Consider the following 22,129-nt stretch of genomic DNA (forward strand, 5'->3'; position numbering starts at 1 on the left):
TTGTATTTATTTTAATTTTTTATCAAATAAAAATAAATAATTAATTCTTAGAATAAAAAAGACAAACATGCTTTTCTTTTTTTCTCTTTTTTTAATAAAAACCTTGGAAAAACAAGTATAAATTCAATATGAAATGGTATTCTTGCTAGAAAACAACCTTTTCTTTTGTCATTTCACATTGCAAAATAATAATTATCGGAATCAGCTATAAATTGCTTACAACAGTATTTACAGATCAGTCATCAATACAATTCTTATATCGTCAAATGAAATCCAACCCATAATTATATAATTTATTCTTACCAATTAAATTAATAAAACACTGGCTTATTAATTTTATTTTTCTCGTATCATTGTAATGATGTTTACACAAAATACATTCCCCTCGGACCAATTGAAGAAAGGAAGGTTTCAATTTCAACCAATCCCACATGTTGATCAAGTCAACGTGTTGACTTTTCGTTCTCTTCTTTATAATTAATAATTTTCTAGTCAAGAAACAGTGGACCCAGTCACCCAAATTCTAGATAGGCAAGCGGGTTCGGTGCATTAATACATTTTCTTCGAAAAGAAAAATTGTAATGAAATTTTTTAATATTTATCATAATTACAAATATTTTTCCGTTGTTAGAAAAATTATAATACTCTCTCTGAAATTACAAATACCTGAACAATACTTTTTTTATGACAACTCATTGTAGGAGGATATTTGTCAGGATATTCATAATTTCAATGGAGTATTTGTAATTTTTCAAATAATGAGAGAGTATTTGTAAATAAATAAATTTAGCCCAGTATCCTTTTAAATTAATTAATAGATAAAATCAAGTCATTATGAAACAATAGTAACAACAACGACGACGATAACAATAATAATAAGAATTAGCAACCGAAACACCAGTACGTGCATAATTTAATTTTTTACTATGTTTACTTGACTGAATGAAGAAGAAAATAAAATAAATAAATGATCGAAACTAATAAAATGAAATATTTTAATTGTGCATGAGTAGAAAATTATTAATAAAATTAATTTTATAAAAGAAGACAGTAATTTGTGAAAGAAATAAGTATAACTAAGGGTATTTTATTCGATCCATATCCGACAATCATGGTAGTTATTATAGGGCCCTTCTTCTTAACAAGTCGTACGTATGACAATAATAAGGTAAATTAAAATCGCCATTCCTTAAAATTAGATCAAACCACATAAACGCCTTATATCTTTTGTAAAAATTATAAATACACATCTGATGGGGCGTCTATGTAATTTATCTCAAGGGTTGAAGATATAACCTTTTTTTCTCTTGCGTAGTCATCGCTGTAAATTACAATTACGACATCTGAGGGCTGTACTTGTAATTTCACAAATGGTAGAGAATGCTTGTGTAATCAAACATAAATTCAGAGAGTATTAATGTAATCAATACTATTATAAAGCAAAGATGTGATATAAACACAAAGTGACGGTCGTACCAATTTTTCCTAATTCAAAAAATATCATTATTCAGCATCCTGAATTTTATATTAACTCGATTGTTAAATTAATATATTTTATTTTTATTTATAATATATTACAAAACATAAAAAATTATTTATTATTTATACGCAGGGCAGAGTGCCCCTATCATTAGTTCATATACATAAAAAATTTGATTTATTCTCCATTTGGAGTCAAAATTTATGGTTTTAAATCATAGTATTAATTAATTAAAAATTTTCAATGATTATGCAAAGAAGATGATATGATTGGGCAGCAAAAAGAAAGTGATTTTTGCCAGGCTGTTGAAAGATATTGTCCAAAGCTCACCAACTTTTTTTTTTTTAATAATTTTTTAAATAGAACTAAAAGTCAATTAGGCAAAAAACACCAAATAAATATTTAATATTACTATTATTATTTTATGATTAATCATTGTACGTCGAGAAGCATTTTTCCTGTCCTTTTTAATTTAATTTAATTTTTGTATATAATTATTATTTGATAGATCAACGCCCCGCCTAACTTGGATTAAATTAAACAGAAAGTCGTGTTTTGTCACGAGAGCTGAGTTTTCACTTTTCAGCTGATGATGTTGCTTTTTGTTGTGGTCTCATTTTGTAATTAGCGCTTTTTGTTCACTTCTTCTAGACCCTTTTTATTTTTCCCTTCACTTTTAGTAATTTGTCACGGATGACGAAACTTTGTGGCCTACTACTTGTGTGTTTTTAGTGTTTCACGATAAAGGTTTATTTGTAATATTTTGTTCAAGTTTTATGTTGATACGATGGGGTGTATTGATTCCTATACGGTTAAAATTTATTTGTTTTACAATTATAAAACTAGAGGTAAGAATTTTGATTAAATACAGGTACCATTTTGTAATATAGCACTTCTACTTTTCTATTTTTGTAACAAAAATAATAAAAGAAAAAAAGTTAACGAGGCATAATTTAATTGACGAATTTGAGACATAATGATCTCTCTCTAGCTATCACTAATAAATATATTTAAAGCCCTCTCGTCCTCCGTGAGTTATCTGTCGGGCTTCGAGGGTTATTCTTAGGGATAATTACACTCTCCTCTCCTAAAGTTTGGTATAATTACACCTAGGTTTCTTGTGGTTTGGAAAAATTATATTTAGCATTCCTGAGGTTTACTTCCGTTAACCAAATAAGTCCTCCCGTTAGTCAAAATTCACCAAATTTATTGATATTAATAAAAATTAGAAAAAAAATTATATTTACCCCGATTAACTTATTACTGACTTATAACAGGTCAAATAAATATTTTTTTGATCAAATTACCCTCATACGTTTTCTCACGCGTTAATGCATGTAATGAGGCATATCTTCACCGTTATAAGGATAGTTTAGTTCCAAAAAAATTCGTTTGACCTACAATAAGTTAGTGATAAGTCAATCAAGGGTAAATCTCAATTTTCATTCAATTTTATTGTTAATTATCAACAACTTCAGTAAATTTTGACTAACGGAAGGACTTATTTTTTAAACTAAAGCAAACTTCAGGATGCTGGATGTAACTTTCCAAACTATATGAAATTTATATGCAATTACATCAAAATTTAGGGAAGAAAAATGTAATCATCCCTTATTCTTAAATGGCAACGCCTTTAGTCCCCAGTTGGATCCTATTTGTTCTCAAAGCTAATAAAGGATAAGGTAAATTTCTACGTATAGTGGTATAAACAATACAGAGCGTCAGATACTCAATTGTGGATGGTTAAGCAGCAAAAAGTAGACGCAGCTTCAAGGGGCACGAAGAGCGCAAAGGGGTATAGAAAGCGGAATACCCTGATTCTTTGTAACAAGACGACTACCCGTATCTAAAGCATCAAAGGATGAGTAGAAAACCCACAATTTTGAGAAAGGACATTATGAGTTCAAGTCCCACTAATGCGTGGGTATTATAATAGTAGTTTTGCGTTTGTAATAATAGTTATTGGTTAGTTATACATATTTGATACTGATAATTGACGTATATGAATTACTCGATGATAATAAATGTAGCAAAATGACCGTGCGATCCTACTTTTATTTTCGTTACATTTGTCAAACTTATTATGAACGATAATAATTATAATCTTTGACACTATAAATTTGTGAAAATTAATGCAAGAAAGATAAAAGTTTATTGCCCATTTGAAACTTGCAATTCCGAAGAACTTTTGCTTTATCACTTAATATTTTCACATTAGAACTTTGACTTCTATAACTTCCCATTCTCTCACTACAATTATTTGTGTATGTTTGTGTCAATGTGCATATCCAATATATTCCCTTCAAATGAGTATTATAAAAAAAGGCCCTCCACATTCACAAAAGGCGATTAAAGACACCACCGCACTCATTTTTTGTGAAGTCAAAAATCCCCTTTAACTAATAAGATAACTACTTATTCAACTTCTTAAATTTTACATTAACTCATAATTTATTTATTTTTAATTGTAATGTATTGATTTATATATTTTACTCTTATGCATAATATATTTTAAAGCGTGAAAAAAAATTATTTACTATATGCACGCAGAAACGACGTGCCATAATGGCTAGTATTATTAGTTGGAGGGCATTTTGGCTTTATAAGAATTGGTGTGGCGGTGTTATCAATCGTCATTTATGAGTGTGAAATGCCTTTTTTTTTTTATATAGTATAAATATAAATATAGATTACACATACAACTTTCAAAAATATCAGCATCATTACACAAATCATCATTCCTTTTTTACTGTCAAACATGATTTTTATATTATGTAAAAAAAATATAAATAATTTATGTAAATAAATTATAAATAAAGAAATATAAATATATTTTTTTCCCACGTAAGTGCTTGATAATATCTCCTTGTGGAGAATCTTGGGTTATTTTCAAGGCATGTGGCTTAGTTTGGCTTTGGGTTTTGGCTCATCAAAATTTTCCATATTTTAATTTAAGTGTAATGCTACCAAACTTTGTCCAAAAATATACAGTTCACTGTTTTGAATTAAGGTTGTAATTGTCGGTCGCCGGTGAAGAGGGCCACCCCTTTGACTAAATATAAGCTTTTGTCAGTGATTTGGCAAAAACTCATGACTTGGTACTTAGCTGACTTTTGCTCACTCTACACCCTAATTATGGGATCTAGTTAATAAGTTTGAGATCATGTTTTCAAATTTTACAGATATATAAGTTGTTTGTTTCATTTTATGTAAGTTTATTGTCTTTATTTATTTTTTTTGTAATTATTATTACTCTGTTTGTTGTGATATAATGTAATCGTGAATTATTATTTTCAAAAAAATACTCTATCCTAATATATTTTAGTTGGAAAAATCGAGAAATATTGGGCAGGAAACAAAAAGAAGATAGGGAAAGTAATTGAGACAGATAGTCGAGCACGCTCGATACCATGTGCAAAATATAAAAATTTATGTACTTTATTGTAATGATGTATTTGTGAAGGAAACATATTTAGTTAAAATCTCTTCAAAATCTTACTTATGAAATTGTTTGAATTAAATATCGAGTAAAAATTAAAAAATTTTACGATATATATCAAATATTAAGGTGTCGTTATCGTATTTGTAACTCCTATTTATGGGGTGATTGTTATTATTGAATATATTTGGGGTGTATATATAATTAGGTTAAATCTTATAAGGTATCAATGTAACTTATCTATTTTGAAAATATTTACACTAATATTCTTTTAAATATTTTAGTAGGTTTTATTTCATTTAATTTATAGAAATCCCAAATGATGAAATATATTATTCTTTTTTTTTTGGAAATAATTTTTTATATTTGAAAGAATACTATAACTAAAAATAAAATATATAAAATAATACATCATATTTTATTTAATAAAAATAAAAAAATTAATTTGAAGATATTTTCAACACATAAAATAGAGTATTATGATATCATAAACAGTCATTTATGATTGAAAAAGACACATAATTTTTATATAAATAGAAAGTCTTAAGTTGAGAGGGTGAATTTAGGTTATGACATTGAAATGAAAATGACCAAAACTATCATTGTCTCCCCATTTCTCCACAAGTTCTCATTGGTGAAAAAGCTGCCATTCTTGACTCATAACCCCCCCGTACTTCCGTACGTATTTCTAGTTCCAAACGTGGATTACAAAACATATTAAAAACATAGAAAACTAATAATAATAATAATAATAATAAAAGATAATTACAATGCTTTTTTTTAAATAAAATTTGATGGAATTATACATAAATCTCTTATAATATGAAAAATAATATATATATATATAGTATTTTTTATGTTTATTTTTGTTCAATAAATAGATCTATATGTTAATAAAAATTCACAGAATTTGATGATATATATTAGCAAAAGAAAAAATCGAATGAAAATCATACTTACTCCCGATTAATGTATTATTAATTTATTGTAAATCAAATAAATTCTCTTAATCAAATTGTCTTTATATATCTTCTCACGTCAATACACATGGAGATGTACCTAAGAGTTTATAGAAGATCTCATTAGCACATTTTCTAGTACAAGTTGTACAACTTGGGTAGAAGATTTCAAAGTGTCTTTCTTCATTTCCCACTCCACCAACATTTGATAATCTAGAAAGCTAATTATTAAATTCAAGGATAAACTATCGTCACCTCTTTTAATATCTTATATAATTATAAATTCATATTTTTTTTATTTTAATATTCATTTAACGACAAGCATATTTTTATTAATTAGCCTTTCGTTTCGTATATTTTTTGGTGGTGGACTTATCAAAATGTCTTCTTGGTTTATATTTTGTGGGCTAATATGCGTTATAAATTATTTACTTTACTCATCTCAACTTGTAGCTTTTTTTTATTTTTTTAATTTTTCAAATATTTTTTTAAAAAATTAATAAGGGTAAAGTAGTAATTACACCTCAATATTCAGGGATTATAAAATTATTTTTTTATTTAAAGGGTATTTATAATTCTCTAAATAATAAAAAAATATATATAATTATATCAAATTTTAAAAGAACTGCGTATAATTTTAACCTAAATAAAAAACAAGAGGGCTATTTTCTCAAGATGCCTTAGATGAATGCCCCTACCTAGTCTCAATTTATTATTCACTATTAGATGGGCTATCCAAAAGTTTTTAAACCCAAATAATTCATTCTTATTAAATATTTCTCTTTACCCTTTACTATTCATTCATTTAATTTTTTATCAACTTGTTACCCCTTTTCTTAGATCTATTAGACTGTAGAAAGGACATATTTTTTTTAACAAGTTATTTTTTAATTTGACTGATATTCCGATTGTTGATCAGTGAAATCTATACCTTATCTAATTGTTTTATATTACGAACTTTCGACAGATTACGAATGTTTAAAAAAAAAAATAAACAAAAAAAATATATCAATATACAAGAATTATATACTTCAAAGACTCTACGTACGTCCATTATTGCTCAAAATCGACTTTTAATACTCAATTTCACTTGTTTTGTAATAAAAGATTATCATCAACTATTCATATCAGAGCACTTATAGGTATAAACTTGTTATTATACTCCATTAATTATTTTTTTATATTTAATATGAGCATCGAGTATGTCCGACTGCTAGTATATATCGAATGGGCCCCAAATTCATTATCTTCCTCATCCTTATTCCTTAAAGAATTACACCAATATGAATTAAAATAGTTCTTTTTTTTGTGGGATGGGGTAATATAAAAAATAAAACAATTAATTCACAAGAATAAATGTGAAATAAATGTGGAGAACATCAAGACACGTTGACCAGGCGTGGAACTGATCCAACGGCTGCAATTGCATGCACCCAACCACAAACTTGTCTCCTTGTGGAAGGTGCCAAAGCACAATAAAGGAGATAAGACCACTACTCCCTTGTCTGCTTCCTCTGCCCTTCATTTATGATCATCATATATACATATACATACAAGAACATGTGTATCTATCTATTTCTACGTCTCTAAATGCAGACAACTTGCAGAAAAAAAAACAAAGAGAAAAATAGGAGGGAGCAAGGAAGAAAAGTCCACCCTTTTGGTTTGGGCAGTCGGTGAGAGAGTCTTTGTTCATAATACTTGTAGCCTGCTTCTCGTGAAGACAGCTCCCGCACACGTTAAGTCATCAGTTCAGTACAAAAGACGTGTCTTTCTCGTGCGTTTCTGTTCACACTTGTGTTGAATATTGGAGGGCCGTCAAGAGGGTTTTCTGGGGGTTGTGTTGGTGGTTGGCGAGCGAGATTCATTTTCTTTTCGCGCTTCCCTGTTTTTTCTTTGTGTTTTGGGGTGGTTGGTTGATGGGTTCTTGCTGCAGCGTGCGAATAAGGGCGGATCATAGTCCTCGCCGAGATGGTTAGTGATGAATTCTTGAATCTCTGGTTCTATTGTTTACTTTTTTTTTTCTTGGATTTTTTGATTTGGGAAAGAGAGCCCTTTTGTTTCTGCATGATGAACATGAACACTGTTGGGGTTTGTTGGTTGTTTCCTTTCACATTTGATTATTTGAGGACGATTTTGTTGTAGAGTTTGGCCTATCTTGAAGATATTGTTGAAGTATATACTGTCATTTCCAGTTCATCATTGTTAGTCTTGATTGTTGATTATGTGGAATAGAGTTATGAGAAATGATTCTCTTTTCCTGACCACAATATGGATTTTTAAGTAAAATCTGTAGTACAAAGCTATGTAGAAGTGAATGTTCCTGTTGTATTCTAATGTTACTGTGGTGAAAAATTGATTGGGAAGTCATAACTCAATCGATGATCAGTTGAAGAGGGGGGAAAATGTTGACAGAGATTATGTGGGAAATCAGCTTTGTCAGCCTAGATTACTGCTCAAGAAACATTAAATAATCTGTGTATCTAACACGGTGGATATCTGGATATCGCCATTGCAGGGCTGAGCTCGAGGTTCGTTAGTGTTGATGGGAAAGACACGAGCAGCAGGCGATCTTCTTCCTCGATGCCATTGACCCCTCGGAATGAGGGTGAAATCTTGGACTCTTCGAATTTGAAGAGCTTTGGCTTTAATGATCTCCGAATTGCCACTCGGAACTTCCGTCCCGACAGTGTGTTAGGCGAAGGTGGTTTTGGATGTGTCTTCAAAGGGTGGATTGATGAGCATACATTTAAAGCGGCCAAGCCCGGAACTGGAACGGTTATTGCTGTTAAGAGATTGAACCAAGAAGGTTTTCAAGGTCACAAAGAATGGTTGGTAAGCACGACAATTTTTACCTTGTTTCAGGGGTTCAATGTGATGGATCGAAGATGTATTTCTAATTACTGCCTTTTCTCCCTTAGATGCTTGTTTTTTTCTATAATCTGAACTAACTGATTTGTTTATCATTTTTACTCTCAAACATCAGACTGAAATCAATTATCTGGGGCAGCTATACCATCCTAATCTAGTGAAATTGCTTGGTTATTGCTTAGAGGACGAACACAGACTTCTGGTTTACGAGTTCATGCCTCGTGGCAGCTTGGAGAATCATCTATTCAGGAGTAAGTTGTTGATATTTTTCAAGCATCGATCCTTTAGTACAAAGACAGACTTGGATTCATCGCATTGACTTAGCCTCTTGAATGGCTTCGAACAGGGACATCTTACTTCCAGCCGTTGTCTTGGAACCTACGCATGAAAGTTGCTCTCGGAGCAGCAAAGGGACTTGCGTATCTTCACAGCCCTGAAGCCAAAGTTATATATCGAGATTTCAAATCCTCCAATATCTTGCTTGATACGGTGTGTGGAACAACTTGGAACTTCATTCTCTGATTTTAAACCGTTTTAAAGAATTCCTATTTCTTGCGGTTCTCTTATGTGATTTAGTTGATCGACTAGCAGAACTACAACGCCAAGCTTTCCGATTTTGGGTTGGCCAAGGATGGGCCGATGGATGGTAAAAGCCATGTATCTACAAGAGTAATGGGTACCTATGGCTATGCAGCTCCTGAATATATGGCAACAGGTATTACATAAATATTCTTATTTAGAGGTCCTGTCACATTGAATTTACGAGGATTGAAACTTTCTCCTACATCCTTGAATAGGTGACAAATTCAGTTCATTTAATTAGTTGGATTTCTCTTCCAAATTTGAAGTCCTGTGAGCTGTAAGATTTTCTTCTATGACTATCGGGTTCTCTTATGATCTTCTGTTCAATTTTATTTGAAGGCCACCTAACTGCAAGAAGCGACGTATACAGCTTCGGGGTTGTTCTCCTGGAGATGCTGACAGGCCGACGTGTACTGGACAAAAACCGTCCTCATGGTGAACAAAATCTCATTGAATGGGCAAGACCTTATCTAGCCAGCAAGCGAAGAGTACTTCGAGTCATGGACGCCCGTCTAGAAGGACAATATTCACCAAGTGGGGCATTGCGGGCAGCAACTCTTGCTATCAAGTGCCTAGCTTTAGAACCTAAGCACCGGCCAACGATGGATGATGTCGTGAAAGCATTAGAACAACTACAAGAAATGGGCAGCGTTAAAACTGAAGAAGCTCAGAAGCATCGTCGGGCACGCGATGAAGATTCATCGAGCAGGAAAATGGCTTCGTATCCAAGACCTTCTGTTTCCCCCATTCTTGCCTGAATGAAGCCAAAAAAGGTTGTATTTATGAGTTGAATGAAGAGGTGGTGTTAGCTGGAGCCAGTATAACTTTGTGGGAGGTTTTTCATCTGCTTACTCCGCCTATTTGAGAGATTCTGTACAGCTGATATTCTTTCGTTCTTCTCTGGCAACTTGGCTCAGAACTCAACTTGTCTGTATTCATAGTAAGAATAGTTACGTGAAAAGCCAGTGACAGTGTCCTAAATTAGGAAAATTCTCGTACGAACTAAGTTTGACATAAACAAATCAACCACAAATATGACAACACTTGCTACACGATCGAGTCAATTTTTTTAAATTATATATTAATCAATTTATTCGTCATATAATCAACTCAAATGTGGATGAATTAGGTCTGGGTTAGAATTTTCCTTCTTAAATTAAAAAAATAAAAGTTAGAGGTGACAAATGGGGATCGAAAAAATAAAAACTTAGAGATGACAAATGGGGTGGGCATATGTCGGGTTTGATGTATTTGTTTTGACTTCGAGTTCAAGGACGGGTTTTATTCTTATGGACTTGTCGCTTAGGATTTGAGCCTTGTCCAAAATTAGGTCCATTTTATTAAATTTGGAGATGAGCTTTATTTTATGCCCTCGTCGGCTTTAGGGTGTGTTTGGGTCTTATTCAAAATCAGGTTGGATCTATTTGTTTCGAGTTTAGAGATTGGTTTTATATTTATGGACTTGTCGCGTCCTGGATGGATTTGGGTCTTGTCCAAAACCGGGTTCGATTTATTTGTTTCGAGTTTAGAGATAGGTTTTACTTTTATGAAACTGTCGAGTTTAGGGCAACTTAAGTGTTGTTCAAAATCAAATCCGATCTATTTCTCTCGAGTTTAGAAAAGGGTTTTATATTTATGGACTTGTCTAAAGTTGGGTTCTGTTAATTTGTTTCAAGTTTAGGGATGGGTTTTATTTCTATGGACTAGTCGAGTTCAGGGTGGGTTTGGGTCTTGTACCAATTTCGACTCCGATCAAATATTATACTAAGATATTTTGAAGAGCTTTTAAGCTCAACCAAATATGTTCTAGATAAAAAATCGTACTAATTAATTTATTTAGATTAAATGTAGTATGATTGTTGGAAAATTAATTATTAATTGCATTTAATTAACTTTTACATATTATGTTGATGTAATCCATCCTTTCTCTCATAAAACCATATATAATATTGATTTTGAAACTCATAATCTTTCATGCACACACACACACATCTTCAAACATCTTTATATATATATATATATATAAAATATGAATATATCAACATTAATCAAAGAGAAAAGAGATGTAGTTGTTATGTTTGTTGGTGTTGGCTTGTTTTTATTTGTGGTGATATATACAAAAGAGAGAGGGAGAGAGATAAGTTTGAGTAATAGTACTAATGGAGTCATGGAAGTCAAACTGGTGGCTGCTAAAGGCCTCAAACCCAAAGACTTCTTTGGTATTATTAATGCCCTTTATATATATATATATATATCTACCTTTTTTTTTTGGAAAAAATGCAATTCACAGAGGTGGTATTTTCTGCACGTATTGATTTTTACAATTTAATCCTGTAACTTTAAAATTTAGGCAATTTCAGTCACTTTTCGTCCAATTTGATTAGAAAATGACATGTAATTTGCACATGACCCATTGAGGATTCTATCTAATATAATGAGGTGACAGTTTTGCTGGGTAGACAAGTTGTCCCTTCCCCCCCCCCAACCCACCTAATTGAACTGCCACCTCATCATAATGGTCGGAATTCAAAATTTTAATTAGGTTATGTATAAGTCATGTGTAATTTTTTTGTTAAAAATTGATCAAAAAAGAATTAAAATTATCAAATTATAAAATTACAGGACTAAATTATAAAAATTAATTGATACGTAAAAGTTAAGTTTATTTCTATTTATTATTAAATTAATTATATTTAGAAAGAAAAATAATAAGAGAATTTTGGGCGCCTTTCTCTGTATATAGTAGGGTGTTGAGCTTATGAGTTATTTCTGTTAATATTTTGTGATGTGCAGATAAGATAGATCCATATGTTGTGATTCGGTACAGAGATCAAGTGCAAATGAGCCGCATCGCTCGAGGTAATTAAACCTCCATATGTGATCATTATACCATCTCGTCTAAAATTTGGTTTAATTATACGTAAATTTCTTAAAATTTTAAAATATGAATTTTGTTCAATATCTTTAGCTAATATAAAAAAATTTGATGAATTTCGACTAATAGAAGAATATATTTGTTAGCAGAAACAAAGGTCAGGAATACTAAATGTAATTTTTCAAACCACAAAATATATATATATATATATATATTACACAAAACTTCAGAGAAGGATGGTACAATTATCAATATATATATCTATATAAATATATATGGCATTCATCAGACTTAGACCCCCTCCAAAACTGCAAAGCGTTGCGTTGCCGTTTCTTCAAAAGTTATAAGAGGGCGCTTGCCTCCCCCACCCCCCACCCCAGGGGAGTTTTCTGTTTATCAGTATTTTTAATCCCATTAGAGCTCATTTGAGTTCGATTAATTAGATCAATAATTAAATTAAATTTTAAAATAATTTTTGAAGCTGAATAAACAATTCAAACAAATTTGAACATGACGTGTTTGGCTCGATTCGAATAATTTACGATCCTATTTGCATGTAGGTCAAGGGGGGAAGCAAGTGTGGAATGAGGAGTTCAAATTCAGAGTACAGTATCCAGCAACTGGAACAGATGATCGTAATTATAATTACAAGCTTCTCCTTCAAATTATGGATCATCATTCTTTCACTCCTGATCATGATCTTGGTCAAACCACGTAAACCCCAATCTATTTTTATATTTGTTTTTCCTATTTTTTTTAATTAGTCGTTGTGATACGTTGTTCCTACGTACATATAATAAATTATTTTTTATAATTTAAAATATATTATAAATAAGAGAAAAACATAAAAATCAGTACAGTACATTAATAAAAAGAAAGAACAAAAATCAATTAATGTAAATTTTGCAAAGTTGAATAAGTTAGTTATTTTTATCATGAAGAGCATATTTTACTTTACAAAAAATTAGTGCGCCGGTGTCATTTATTACCGTTGTGAGTATTCTTTTTATATTAGTACAATTAAAAAGGTAAATTACATTGACACCTTTTGAGATTAGACCAAGATACACAAACACTCCTTACTTTTTGCAAAACATAGATGGTGTTTGTGTAATCTGACCTAAATTCAGGGGGTGTAAATATAATTTGTATAAACCCATAAAAAAAGGGCAACACTAATTTACACAAATCACCCCTACTTTTTTTAAAATTACACACACACCCATCATAATGTCAATATCGTTACACAAGCTACACCTATTTTTTTACTGTTATGAGAGGTTTCTATAATTATGAAAAATATACGGGTGATTTGTATAAACTGACCATAAATATCGAGGGGCCTAAATGTAATTAACTGGATTAAGAATAATGGTGCAGGATCTACTTGAAGGAAGTATTTGAAAGAGGAGTAGAGGAAGGGGAAGCTGAACTTGGTGTTCAGAAGTATAGGGTTGTCTCTGCTGACCTTACTTATAATGGTGAAATTCAAGTTGGGGTTACTTTTACTACAAAGGTCTCAAGAATTATTAATTAAGGTTTATAATTATTATTTTTCTTCCTAATTATTTTAGAAAATTAATTTAATTTTTGTATTTATAGGTGGAGGCTTGATCTCGTGTGGCCAGTAAAAAGTTTCTTTAATAAATGATTTTAATTATGAATAAATTATCATTTCAAATGGATTAATATATGTCGTTTTTCGTTCGCATATAGTTGAAATGGTTGGTATTTATTTAATTAAATTTTGAGATGGTGCTGAGAAATGCTGAATAAAGGGAAAATAGTATTTTTCGATTCGTAATTTAGGTTTTTTTTATTTTTTATCCTATTGGTTATAGATTTATCACTTTTGGTCTCGTAACTTTTAAAATATAGCACTTCTGGTCCCATGTCACCTTTTGTTATATATTTAGCAAAAATACCACGTGGTTATGCATGGGACAAAAACTTCTGTTTTTGGAAAGTTATAGGACAAAAAAATATTATTTTTTTAAAGTTATGAGGCCAAAAATAATAATGCATAACTAACGACTATGTGTTTACCGTTAAAATATCTAACGAAATGTGACATGGGACCAAAAGTGTTAGTTTTTTTTAAAGTTGCGAGACTAAAAACTGAAAATCCCATAACCAATGGGATAAAAAATTAATGAAAAGATCCTAAGTTACGAGACAAAAAATGTTATGTTACCCTGAACAAAAGTACGGTGAATATTAAAGAGTAACGGCAACAAGTGATTGAGTTCAGTAGTTTCTCATATAAATTTATTGACTCTAGAAATATAGTAATGTGGAGAAAACAAAATTGTTTCAAGCACCGACAGAATCGAAAGGGCCCCTTCTTTCAAAGAGAGGAGGACGGGTTATTCACATTTCATTTGATGGTCAGAGGCGAATTGAAAGCTAAGGAATGGAAGGGTAAATTAATTTGAAATGGAGTTTAATTTATTTATGAAAAATCCCAAGCTATTACTATAAATGTTTTAGCTTTATTTCATTCTTTTTTAATTTTAAAATAAACTTTGAAAAACAAAAACAGTCTCCTAAACACCTTCAAAAGACTTTTTTTTTAAAGTGAAAGATTGAAAAGTGCTTAAATTAAGCTCTCAAACATTTATGCTCAGATTAAGGTGTAAAGTAGAAAAAAGTTAAAATTGTACTGTTTGAAAAATAACTTAAAATCTATAATTTTATAATAAATTATAAAAATTGGTGGAGAACTGCTTATAACTTTTGACTTTAAGCAAATCAAAAGTAAAAATTGTAAAATAAAGCCTATAACAAATATTTTGATCATAAATAAAATTACTGCGAAAAAGAAATGATGTTGGGGGATTGAAGCAGCACCTAATATCTTATCGGGTAAATTTATAAGGGACTCTCCTGAAATTTGCCATAATTACAAATAGCTCATCATTATTTAAAAAATTATAAATACGATGTGGAATTAACGACCGTCTAATAAAATACACCCCATAATGGGTTGTCAAGAGGGGGTATTTGTTAGAGACTGGTAATCATAACAAATCTTAGGGCAGCCCGTTATAATTTATACTATTCTTCACTTATTTTTCTAACCATGACTAAATATCATTTTCTTTAAGTATTATTAAAGTTGTTAATTAAGTCAGATTCTACATTGTTTTATTTAATGTATTTCAAACAATTTAACATGTAGCCGTCTTAGCTCAGCCGGTAGAGCGCGTGGCTTTTAACCACGTGGTCGTGGGTTCGATTCCCACAGACGGCGCTGTTTTCTCTCAGTGTTCTTTTGTTTTTACATGACATTTTCACTATGTCTTTTATGCTAACGTCCGAATTTTTATCCGAATTCTGATATAAGAGGGTCAGGTAATTATGAATTTTTAAAAAGGATGTAAGTGAATTTTTTTGAATTTTTTCAGGAAAAAGTATAATTTCGTATTTTTTGAAAAGGATCTAAGCTTTGAAGAAATATCAAGAGATGATTTTGTAATTATCCATTAATAAAGAAGCAAAGTCAAGTTATCTCGCTATCATCCTTTTGAGGAACTTGACTGAATTCACAATTGTTCACCGGAAAATTTTAATTCGGACCCGACTCAATCAAATTTAAATTATTTATATGACAAGTGCAATATATTTATTGTGTAATTAGTATATAATTAAAAAAACGAGCAATTATGATTGATTTAATTCGTCTAAACGATCAAAAAAATTTATGTGTTCACATTACTTTTTGCTATGAAGAGATTAATGGGCTGCAAATATTTTAGCCAAGACGGCAGCATCTGCTGATTTTGATCACTGTGTATATACAGTTTGGTCAAATTTTAATGTAAAGTATGAGCAGTAAGACACATTCGATACGTGTATAATTAAAAAAGAAGTTCATAAGTATGTATTTTTTAAAAGGGTTAATTATATGTGGATCCTCTCACAAAATACGAAATTACACTTTCTCAAAAAAAAACTTAAAGTTATACTTACAGTTCCTTCGAAAATTCTCCATTTATACTTGACCTACTTCCATTAGAATTTGAAAGAAAAATAGTGATGTTAGCAAAAAAAAAATTACGTAAATTTTAATTTTGCACCTCATTTGATATTCTCTTGTATATTTTTTTTACTTATAAAAGGATAATTAATATAATATATATATATATATATATATGTAGAGAGGTTAATATCATTATATTTTTTTCTTAAAAGTACAAAATTATTACATTGGAATGTTAAATGATGTGTAAAGTTAGAAATCTATATAAATTATTTTATTAAAGTCAGTATTTTTTGTCAAAACCATAACTAAAGGGGTCAACTGTAAACAATAAATTTTTAGAGGGGGTGTAAATATAATTTTAAAATATTTCTAAGAGAAGTGTAATTTCACATTTTTATAAGAAATCTAAGTGTAATGAGCCCTTTTTTGAAAAATAAAAAAGGAAGAAATATGAAAGTATATTTATTAAATAATTTAAAATATAGAGATGAAAATTATAAACATGTAATTTATAAATTTGAAAGTTGACTTGTTCAAGTGAATATTAAATATATGAATACTATTTATTATATGTTCAGTATGTTCTTAACACGTAGCCGTCTTAGCTCAGCCGGTAGAGCGCGTGGCTTTTAACCACGTGGTCGTGGGTTCGATTCCCACAGACGGCGCATAGGCGTTTTGTTTTGTTGATTTTACAAGACATTTTTACTGTTCTTTTTAATTTTTTTAATGATGTTTTCAATTTAATTCTATCCATTCATTATCAACTCATTTCAATCAAACTTAAACAATGATCGAAATTTAATTAGTCGGTAATTTTTCTGTACTTATTAGGCTTTGTGGCAATCCGTTCCTACTTTCATATAATAAATAATGTTTCACATTTTGAAATATATTATATACGAATTTATAAATCAATACATTAATTTTTTTTTAAAAAAAAAGGAATGAAAGAAATAAAAGAAAACTGACAATCAATTAATGCAAAATTTAAAAAGTTAATAAGTTAATTATTTTCTCAATTTAATGGCATTTTTTAATTTTGCAAAAAATTGGTGTGACGGTGTCATAAACTGTAGTTTATGAGTGTCGAGAGCCCCCTTCCTTTTTATATAGGGGTAAATAGCAATTTACTCCTATGTAATATTGAAAATGAGCACATTACGCCCCTGAAAAGCATATAGCAATTTACCCCCTTGTACTTTTTAAAATGAAGCAATTTACCCTCTTGTACTTTTTAAAATGAAATAATTCACCTTCTTATATAAAAAATAGGAGGGTAAATTATTGTATTTTAAGAAATACAGGGAGGTAAATAGCTACTTATTTTTTCATAAGGGGGTAATTTGCTTATTTGTGATATCACAATGGGGTTGCTTGTATTTTTTGCCTTTTATATAGTATAGATAAAAGAATATTGTCTACATTTTTTTGGCCATAGTTTTGTTTAATTAGTCACTAATTTATTTTATCTTATATATTTATCAAGACATTATTCGTTTCTCGTAAAATTGAACCCATGAAAAAAATCAAATATTTCACAATCATTTTCAATTTCATTTTATATATCCATCAATTAATTCCGATAAATTTCGTTTCTTTCTACTTACTTTTTTTTTTTAATCTATTTATCAAGTCATTTTTCATTTTGAAAAAAATCGAACCCGTGACGTAATTCAAATATACAGTTGACAATTATTTTTACTTTTTGATTTTTTTTTTTTTTGGTCAAAGGGAAAAAGAGAAATTAGAGAGTGGAGGGTGGTGGTGGTGGTGGTGGTGGTGTTTGAATTCGGAAAGAAGCGTTAGTTGAATGTGTTAAAACAAATCATGGGGTTCACGTCTCTCTCTCTCTCTCTCTCTCTCTCTCATTTCTTGCTCTCAACTTCTTAAAGTTATTACAGGTTGAGGTGGTGATCATCACTACTCTAATTCACCTCTCCACCACCTACAATAATCCAATTATATATATATATATATATATATATATGTCACACCAACAACAAACCTCTCTCTCTCTCTCTCTCTCTCTCTCTCTCTCTCTCTCTCTTAATTTGCTTGTCTCTTTGAACTATGAAATTCGAGGACTTGTTGATGCAGCCGGGTGAAGACAAACACACCAAACTCCACCTCCAACAACAGGTTCATCTTTGTCTGCGTGTGTAATTTTCTTGAAATGTGGGCAAATGCAGTAGGATACTTCCCCTGTAATAATACTAAAAATTTCCCCATGATAGCTTCTTTTTCAAAAGTTGGCGTTGCAGTTTTCTGATAATGAAAGAGTGGTGCAGGTAGAGAGATTGGAGGGAGAGTTGGAAGGGGAACTTCAAGTGAAGAGGGTTTTGCAGTGTGCTGTGCAGGGACCTGTTGGTTGCTGTGAATCATGTTCATGCCTCACTCCTTTGCTTCCTTTCAAGGTTCTATTTTACTCAATATAAGATGTCTGTTAGCATATATATAATTGTATGTGTTCTAACCCTTTTTATACACACTTGAAACTCGTTTTTTGTTTCATCAATGCATACAGCACGATTAGGTTCCCTGGTTATGTCTGCGCCTATAGTTTTAGTCATTCTCCTAGTTTACTACTCATATCTCACTAATGCTCACACAATCCTCACCTCACTCTAAATTGCTTCCCTCCATTGATCACCATCAATTACTCTATAAATTCCATTCTGTGCTCATTGCTTCAAATTTGAACAAAATCCATAATTATACCGAATGAGACATAGAATCAAAAGTTTGTCTTTTATTTTGTTGCGTCAGCATTTTCTGTTCAATCATAATGAACAGAATATAGTTGTACATAGAGAATTCTTAAAAAGAATACAATTATAAGTTCAAAGAAAAATTAGAGGGAAATATAAATAATGTCGTATTCTCAGAGAAGGTCCAAATGTATAATCAACCCTAAAGATTTTTAACATCTTATAAATTCTAAAAACATCTTATGAGTTGTACGAGCATATAAGATGTTTTAAAAACAATTAACCAAACGCCCTCCAAATTTCCGTTCTAGAAGCAAGCAAGGAGGGTTGTGCACTCATAACTGTTTCTTCAGATCCTCCCAACACAACTGATCTAAAAGGCAAGGAATCCCCAGTGAAAGAATGGTTTGTTCTCACCCTCTTTCAGCTTGAGGCCTAGCTATTCTTCTAGCTCTCTAGGGGATATAATTTGGAAACGGAACAAAAAATGGAAGCTTTGTCATAAAATGCTTTTTCACATAATGCAACCAGAACATGGGCCAAAACAGTTTCCTGAAAACATGTCCAAAGAATAAAATAGAACTGGCGGTACCATTTTTCTGACTTTGAAGCAATAAGAGCCAGTTGTTTCTTCTATAGACATACATGGCGATGAATTAATTCAAATGGCTGAAAAAGATGTCTGGAACATTGATCGCACGCAGGTTCAAATGCTTCTAGCAGAGTTGGCGGTGGTGGAAGAAGAGATCGGTTGGCTGGAGAGAAAGGTTAATGAAGTCAAGTTGGATATCTACCAAGAGAAGCAGCATATCAAAGAGTGGGAACTATTGCAGCTGAAAAAAGGATTACAGTCACAAAGGGAGCAACGGCAATTGAGCAAGTTACCGTCTAGACGACCAAACCAGATACAGCATAAGGAGTCAGACACACTTTCGACATCACAAAACTATGAGCACAGGAGATACAGAATTCCAAGAGAAAGAAGAGCCTCCTTGGGTTCTTCAATGGAACTTCCAAGTGCAAGTTCCCAAGGAAAATATGGTACTAGTTTCCCTTTCCCTTCAATAAATAACTTTTGTCTAAAATGGTGATATTAGAATGAAATCTGTCCTATTTTTCAGCAGCAGAAACAGAAGAGCAAAGTGGGAGTTCACGATGCACGAAAAGTCGCGTGGTTCACAGTCCACTAGATATAGAAAGTGAAGTTATAAATCCCAATAAGCTCTCAGTAGAACTTATCAAGTGCTTGATAAGCATATTTCTCAAACTGAACCAAACAACATTGAAGAGCAAAGAAACGACAAACCTCACAAAACATACTCTCACATGCATCAATTCAAAAGGCCTGGTGTCCAGAGCTGCATTCAGCTGCAAAACGCCCGTATTCCCATTCAGTCAAAATGCAACTCAACTTGATCCATATGAAATATTGCCTGGACCTGATGTAAATATCAGAGATATTGGACCATACAAGAATTTCATACAAATCACAGAAAGCACACTGGAGGCAAACCGACTTTCTGAATTTTTTACAGCGGTGGGGAGACTGAGGTATGTACCTGCACTTCCTATCTACTCCACGAAAAGAATTTTCTGAGTGTTTTTCATTTTCTTCTCCAGGATTTTGATGCAGAAACTCAGCAAAACAAACGTAACTAACTTTACCCACAAGCAGAAGTTGGCATTCTGGATCAATGTTTATAATGCCTCCATAATGAATGTACTGCAAGCATATTAAGCCTTCTTTTTTCCACAAAAGCGCACATAAAGAATGTCAATATCTAAAGATTTTTCTCCATTCCAGGCATTTCTACAGCATGGACTGCCTTCAACACACGAGAAACTACTAGCAATTACGAATGAGGTAACAAAAAAGCAGCACCCTGTTCTAGTTATCTTCAGCTATCATCAAGATCGGTAGAGCAGGGACCAAATAAAGAAAAGGGCAGGACTGCTAAACAATATGCTCAAATCTACAATGAAATTAAACAGAAGTTAAGCAAAGCCTATAAAATCATTTCAGAAAAGCAAAATCTTGATGGTATGTCCTCATCCAGGCTGCGATTAATGTTGGTGGTGTCACAATTAAGGCTTCCACTATTGAGCATTTCATCCTCCGGCATCCAGCAGAAGTTAAACATGTGAGTAAGGACATCCAAGCTAATGTTTCTGTTGAGGTTATGAATGAAAATTTATAGAATGGAAAGGAGGTCTTAGTGATCACTGAGCAGCTTCTAGCATAAATGTCGGATTGAACCGGCTTACCCATCATGACTGACAGTTTTCCAGAACCGCCCATACGATCTATTGCAGATATGACCACACATTCTGTTGCAGAACATAAGACCTTAAAATTTCTTCGTTTATCTAACATAATAATATTGAACTACAGGAATTAACTGATGAGAGGGAAATGCTTCTAAGGCATGCTCGTGGTCTTGGCTATCCAGAACCTAATGTCACATTTGCTCTCTGCCGAGGCAACTGGTCATCACCAGCAGTAAGTACAGCATTCCAGCATATTTTAAATAACTTGTAGCAGCCATCTGCATGACTAACACTAAGGTCTGCAGTTAAGATTTTACACACCAGATGAAGTCATGAATGAATTAGAGAGAGCTAAAGTAGAGTATCTGGAAGCTTCTGTTGGAGTTACAAGCAGGAAGATTTTGGTACCAGAGCTCATGCACAGGCACATGAAAGACTTTGCTGATGATATGGAATCCCTTATTGAATGGATTTATAGCCAACTGCCTCATTCAAGCTCGTTGAAAAGATTGATGATGGAATGTCTAAATGGAGAAGCTCAATCTCCATCACAAAAGCTGACAGAAATTCAGCCTTATGCCTCTGAATTCCGCTATTTGATTCCCGTATAACCAAAAATTCTTCACAGAAGATATGAAACCCAATACAATTGACATACATTGGAGATTGTCGGACTTTTTAGATAACCGCTATTTGATTCCCGTATAACCAAAAATTCTTCACAGAAGATATGAAACCCAATACAATTGACATACATTGGACATTGTCGGACTTTTTAAGATAATGAATGACGGGGTATTTTTGAGTAGTCTTCCTTCCAAGGGGTAAAGGGTAAGAGTAAGAGTCTAGGGTTCAGCCCGTCCTATGTAACTGAAGAAGAAATTGTAAATTAATCTACAGAGAAATACAAGATTTGATTTTTCTCACAAAGAATATTGAGTTCCTTTGATCAGTAGATT

General features: G+C 31.7%; 3 protein-coding genes and 2 non-coding genes across 6 annotated transcripts; all 5 read left to right on the top strand.

Moving 5' to 3' along the window:
• The first annotated feature begins 7,414 nt into the window (after positions 1 to 7,414).
• PBL1 (PBS1-like 1) lies at positions 7,415 to 10,296 on the top strand. The gene is made up of 6 exons (XM_011093217.3): positions 7,415 to 7,852; positions 8,397 to 8,713; positions 8,865 to 9,000; positions 9,096 to 9,238; positions 9,341 to 9,464; positions 9,671 to 10,296. Exons 1-6 carry the CDS (start codon positions 7,798 to 7,800, stop codon positions 10,087 to 10,089), a joined length of 1,194 nt encoding a protein of 397 aa, XP_011091519.1. The 5' UTR covers positions 7,415 to 7,797; the 3' UTR covers positions 10,090 to 10,296.
• A 1,202-nt stretch (positions 10,297 to 11,498) lies between these two features.
• On the top strand, positions 11,499 to 13,820 carry LOC148786740 (Calcium-dependent lipid-binding (CaLB domain) family protein). The gene is made up of 5 exons (XM_088886252.1): positions 11,499 to 11,550; positions 12,125 to 12,190; positions 12,767 to 12,920; positions 13,587 to 13,722; positions 13,809 to 13,820. Exons 1-5 carry the CDS (start codon positions 11,499 to 11,501, stop codon positions 13,818 to 13,820), a joined length of 420 nt encoding a protein of 139 aa, XP_088742378.1.
• A 1,566-nt stretch (positions 13,821 to 15,386) lies between these two features.
• On the top strand, positions 15,387 to 15,459 carry TRNAK-UUU (transfer RNA lysine (anticodon UUU)). Its single transcript has one exon. It is a non-coding gene; the product is annotated as a tRNA-Lys (tRNA).
• A 1,327-nt stretch (positions 15,460 to 16,786) lies between these two features.
• TRNAK-UUU (transfer RNA lysine (anticodon UUU)) lies at positions 16,787 to 16,859 on the top strand. The gene has a single exon. It is a non-coding gene; the product is annotated as a tRNA-Lys (tRNA).
• A 1,184-nt stretch (positions 16,860 to 18,043) lies between these two features.
• On the top strand, positions 18,044 to 22,106 carry LOC105171939 (uncharacterized). 2 transcript variants are annotated; one of them, XM_020697198.2, is made up of 9 exons: positions 18,044 to 18,333; positions 18,483 to 18,608; positions 19,607 to 19,943; positions 20,027 to 20,453; positions 20,523 to 20,622; positions 20,707 to 20,766; positions 20,960 to 21,043; positions 21,295 to 21,402; positions 21,476 to 22,106. In XM_020697198.2, exons 1-9 carry the CDS (start codon positions 18,265 to 18,267, stop codon positions 21,779 to 21,781), a joined length of 1,617 nt encoding a protein of 538 aa, XP_020552857.1. In that variant the 5' UTR covers positions 18,044 to 18,264; the 3' UTR covers positions 21,782 to 22,106. The 2 variants fall into 2 exon arrangements, with proteins under 2 accessions (XP_020552857.1, XP_020552856.1); XM_020697197.2 differs by having other exon boundaries at positions 18,045 to 18,333; positions 20,024 to 20,453; positions 21,476 to 22,105.
• The last annotated feature ends 23 nt before the right edge of the window (positions 22,107 to 22,129 follow it).

Source organism: Sesamum indicum, linkage group LG10 (assembly GCF_026168435.1).
Source record: "Sesamum indicum cultivar Baizhima isolate 11 linkage group LG10, ASM2616843v1, whole genome shotgun sequence".
Taxonomy (NCBI): domain Eukaryota; kingdom Viridiplantae; phylum Streptophyta; class Magnoliopsida; order Lamiales; family Pedaliaceae; genus Sesamum; species Sesamum indicum.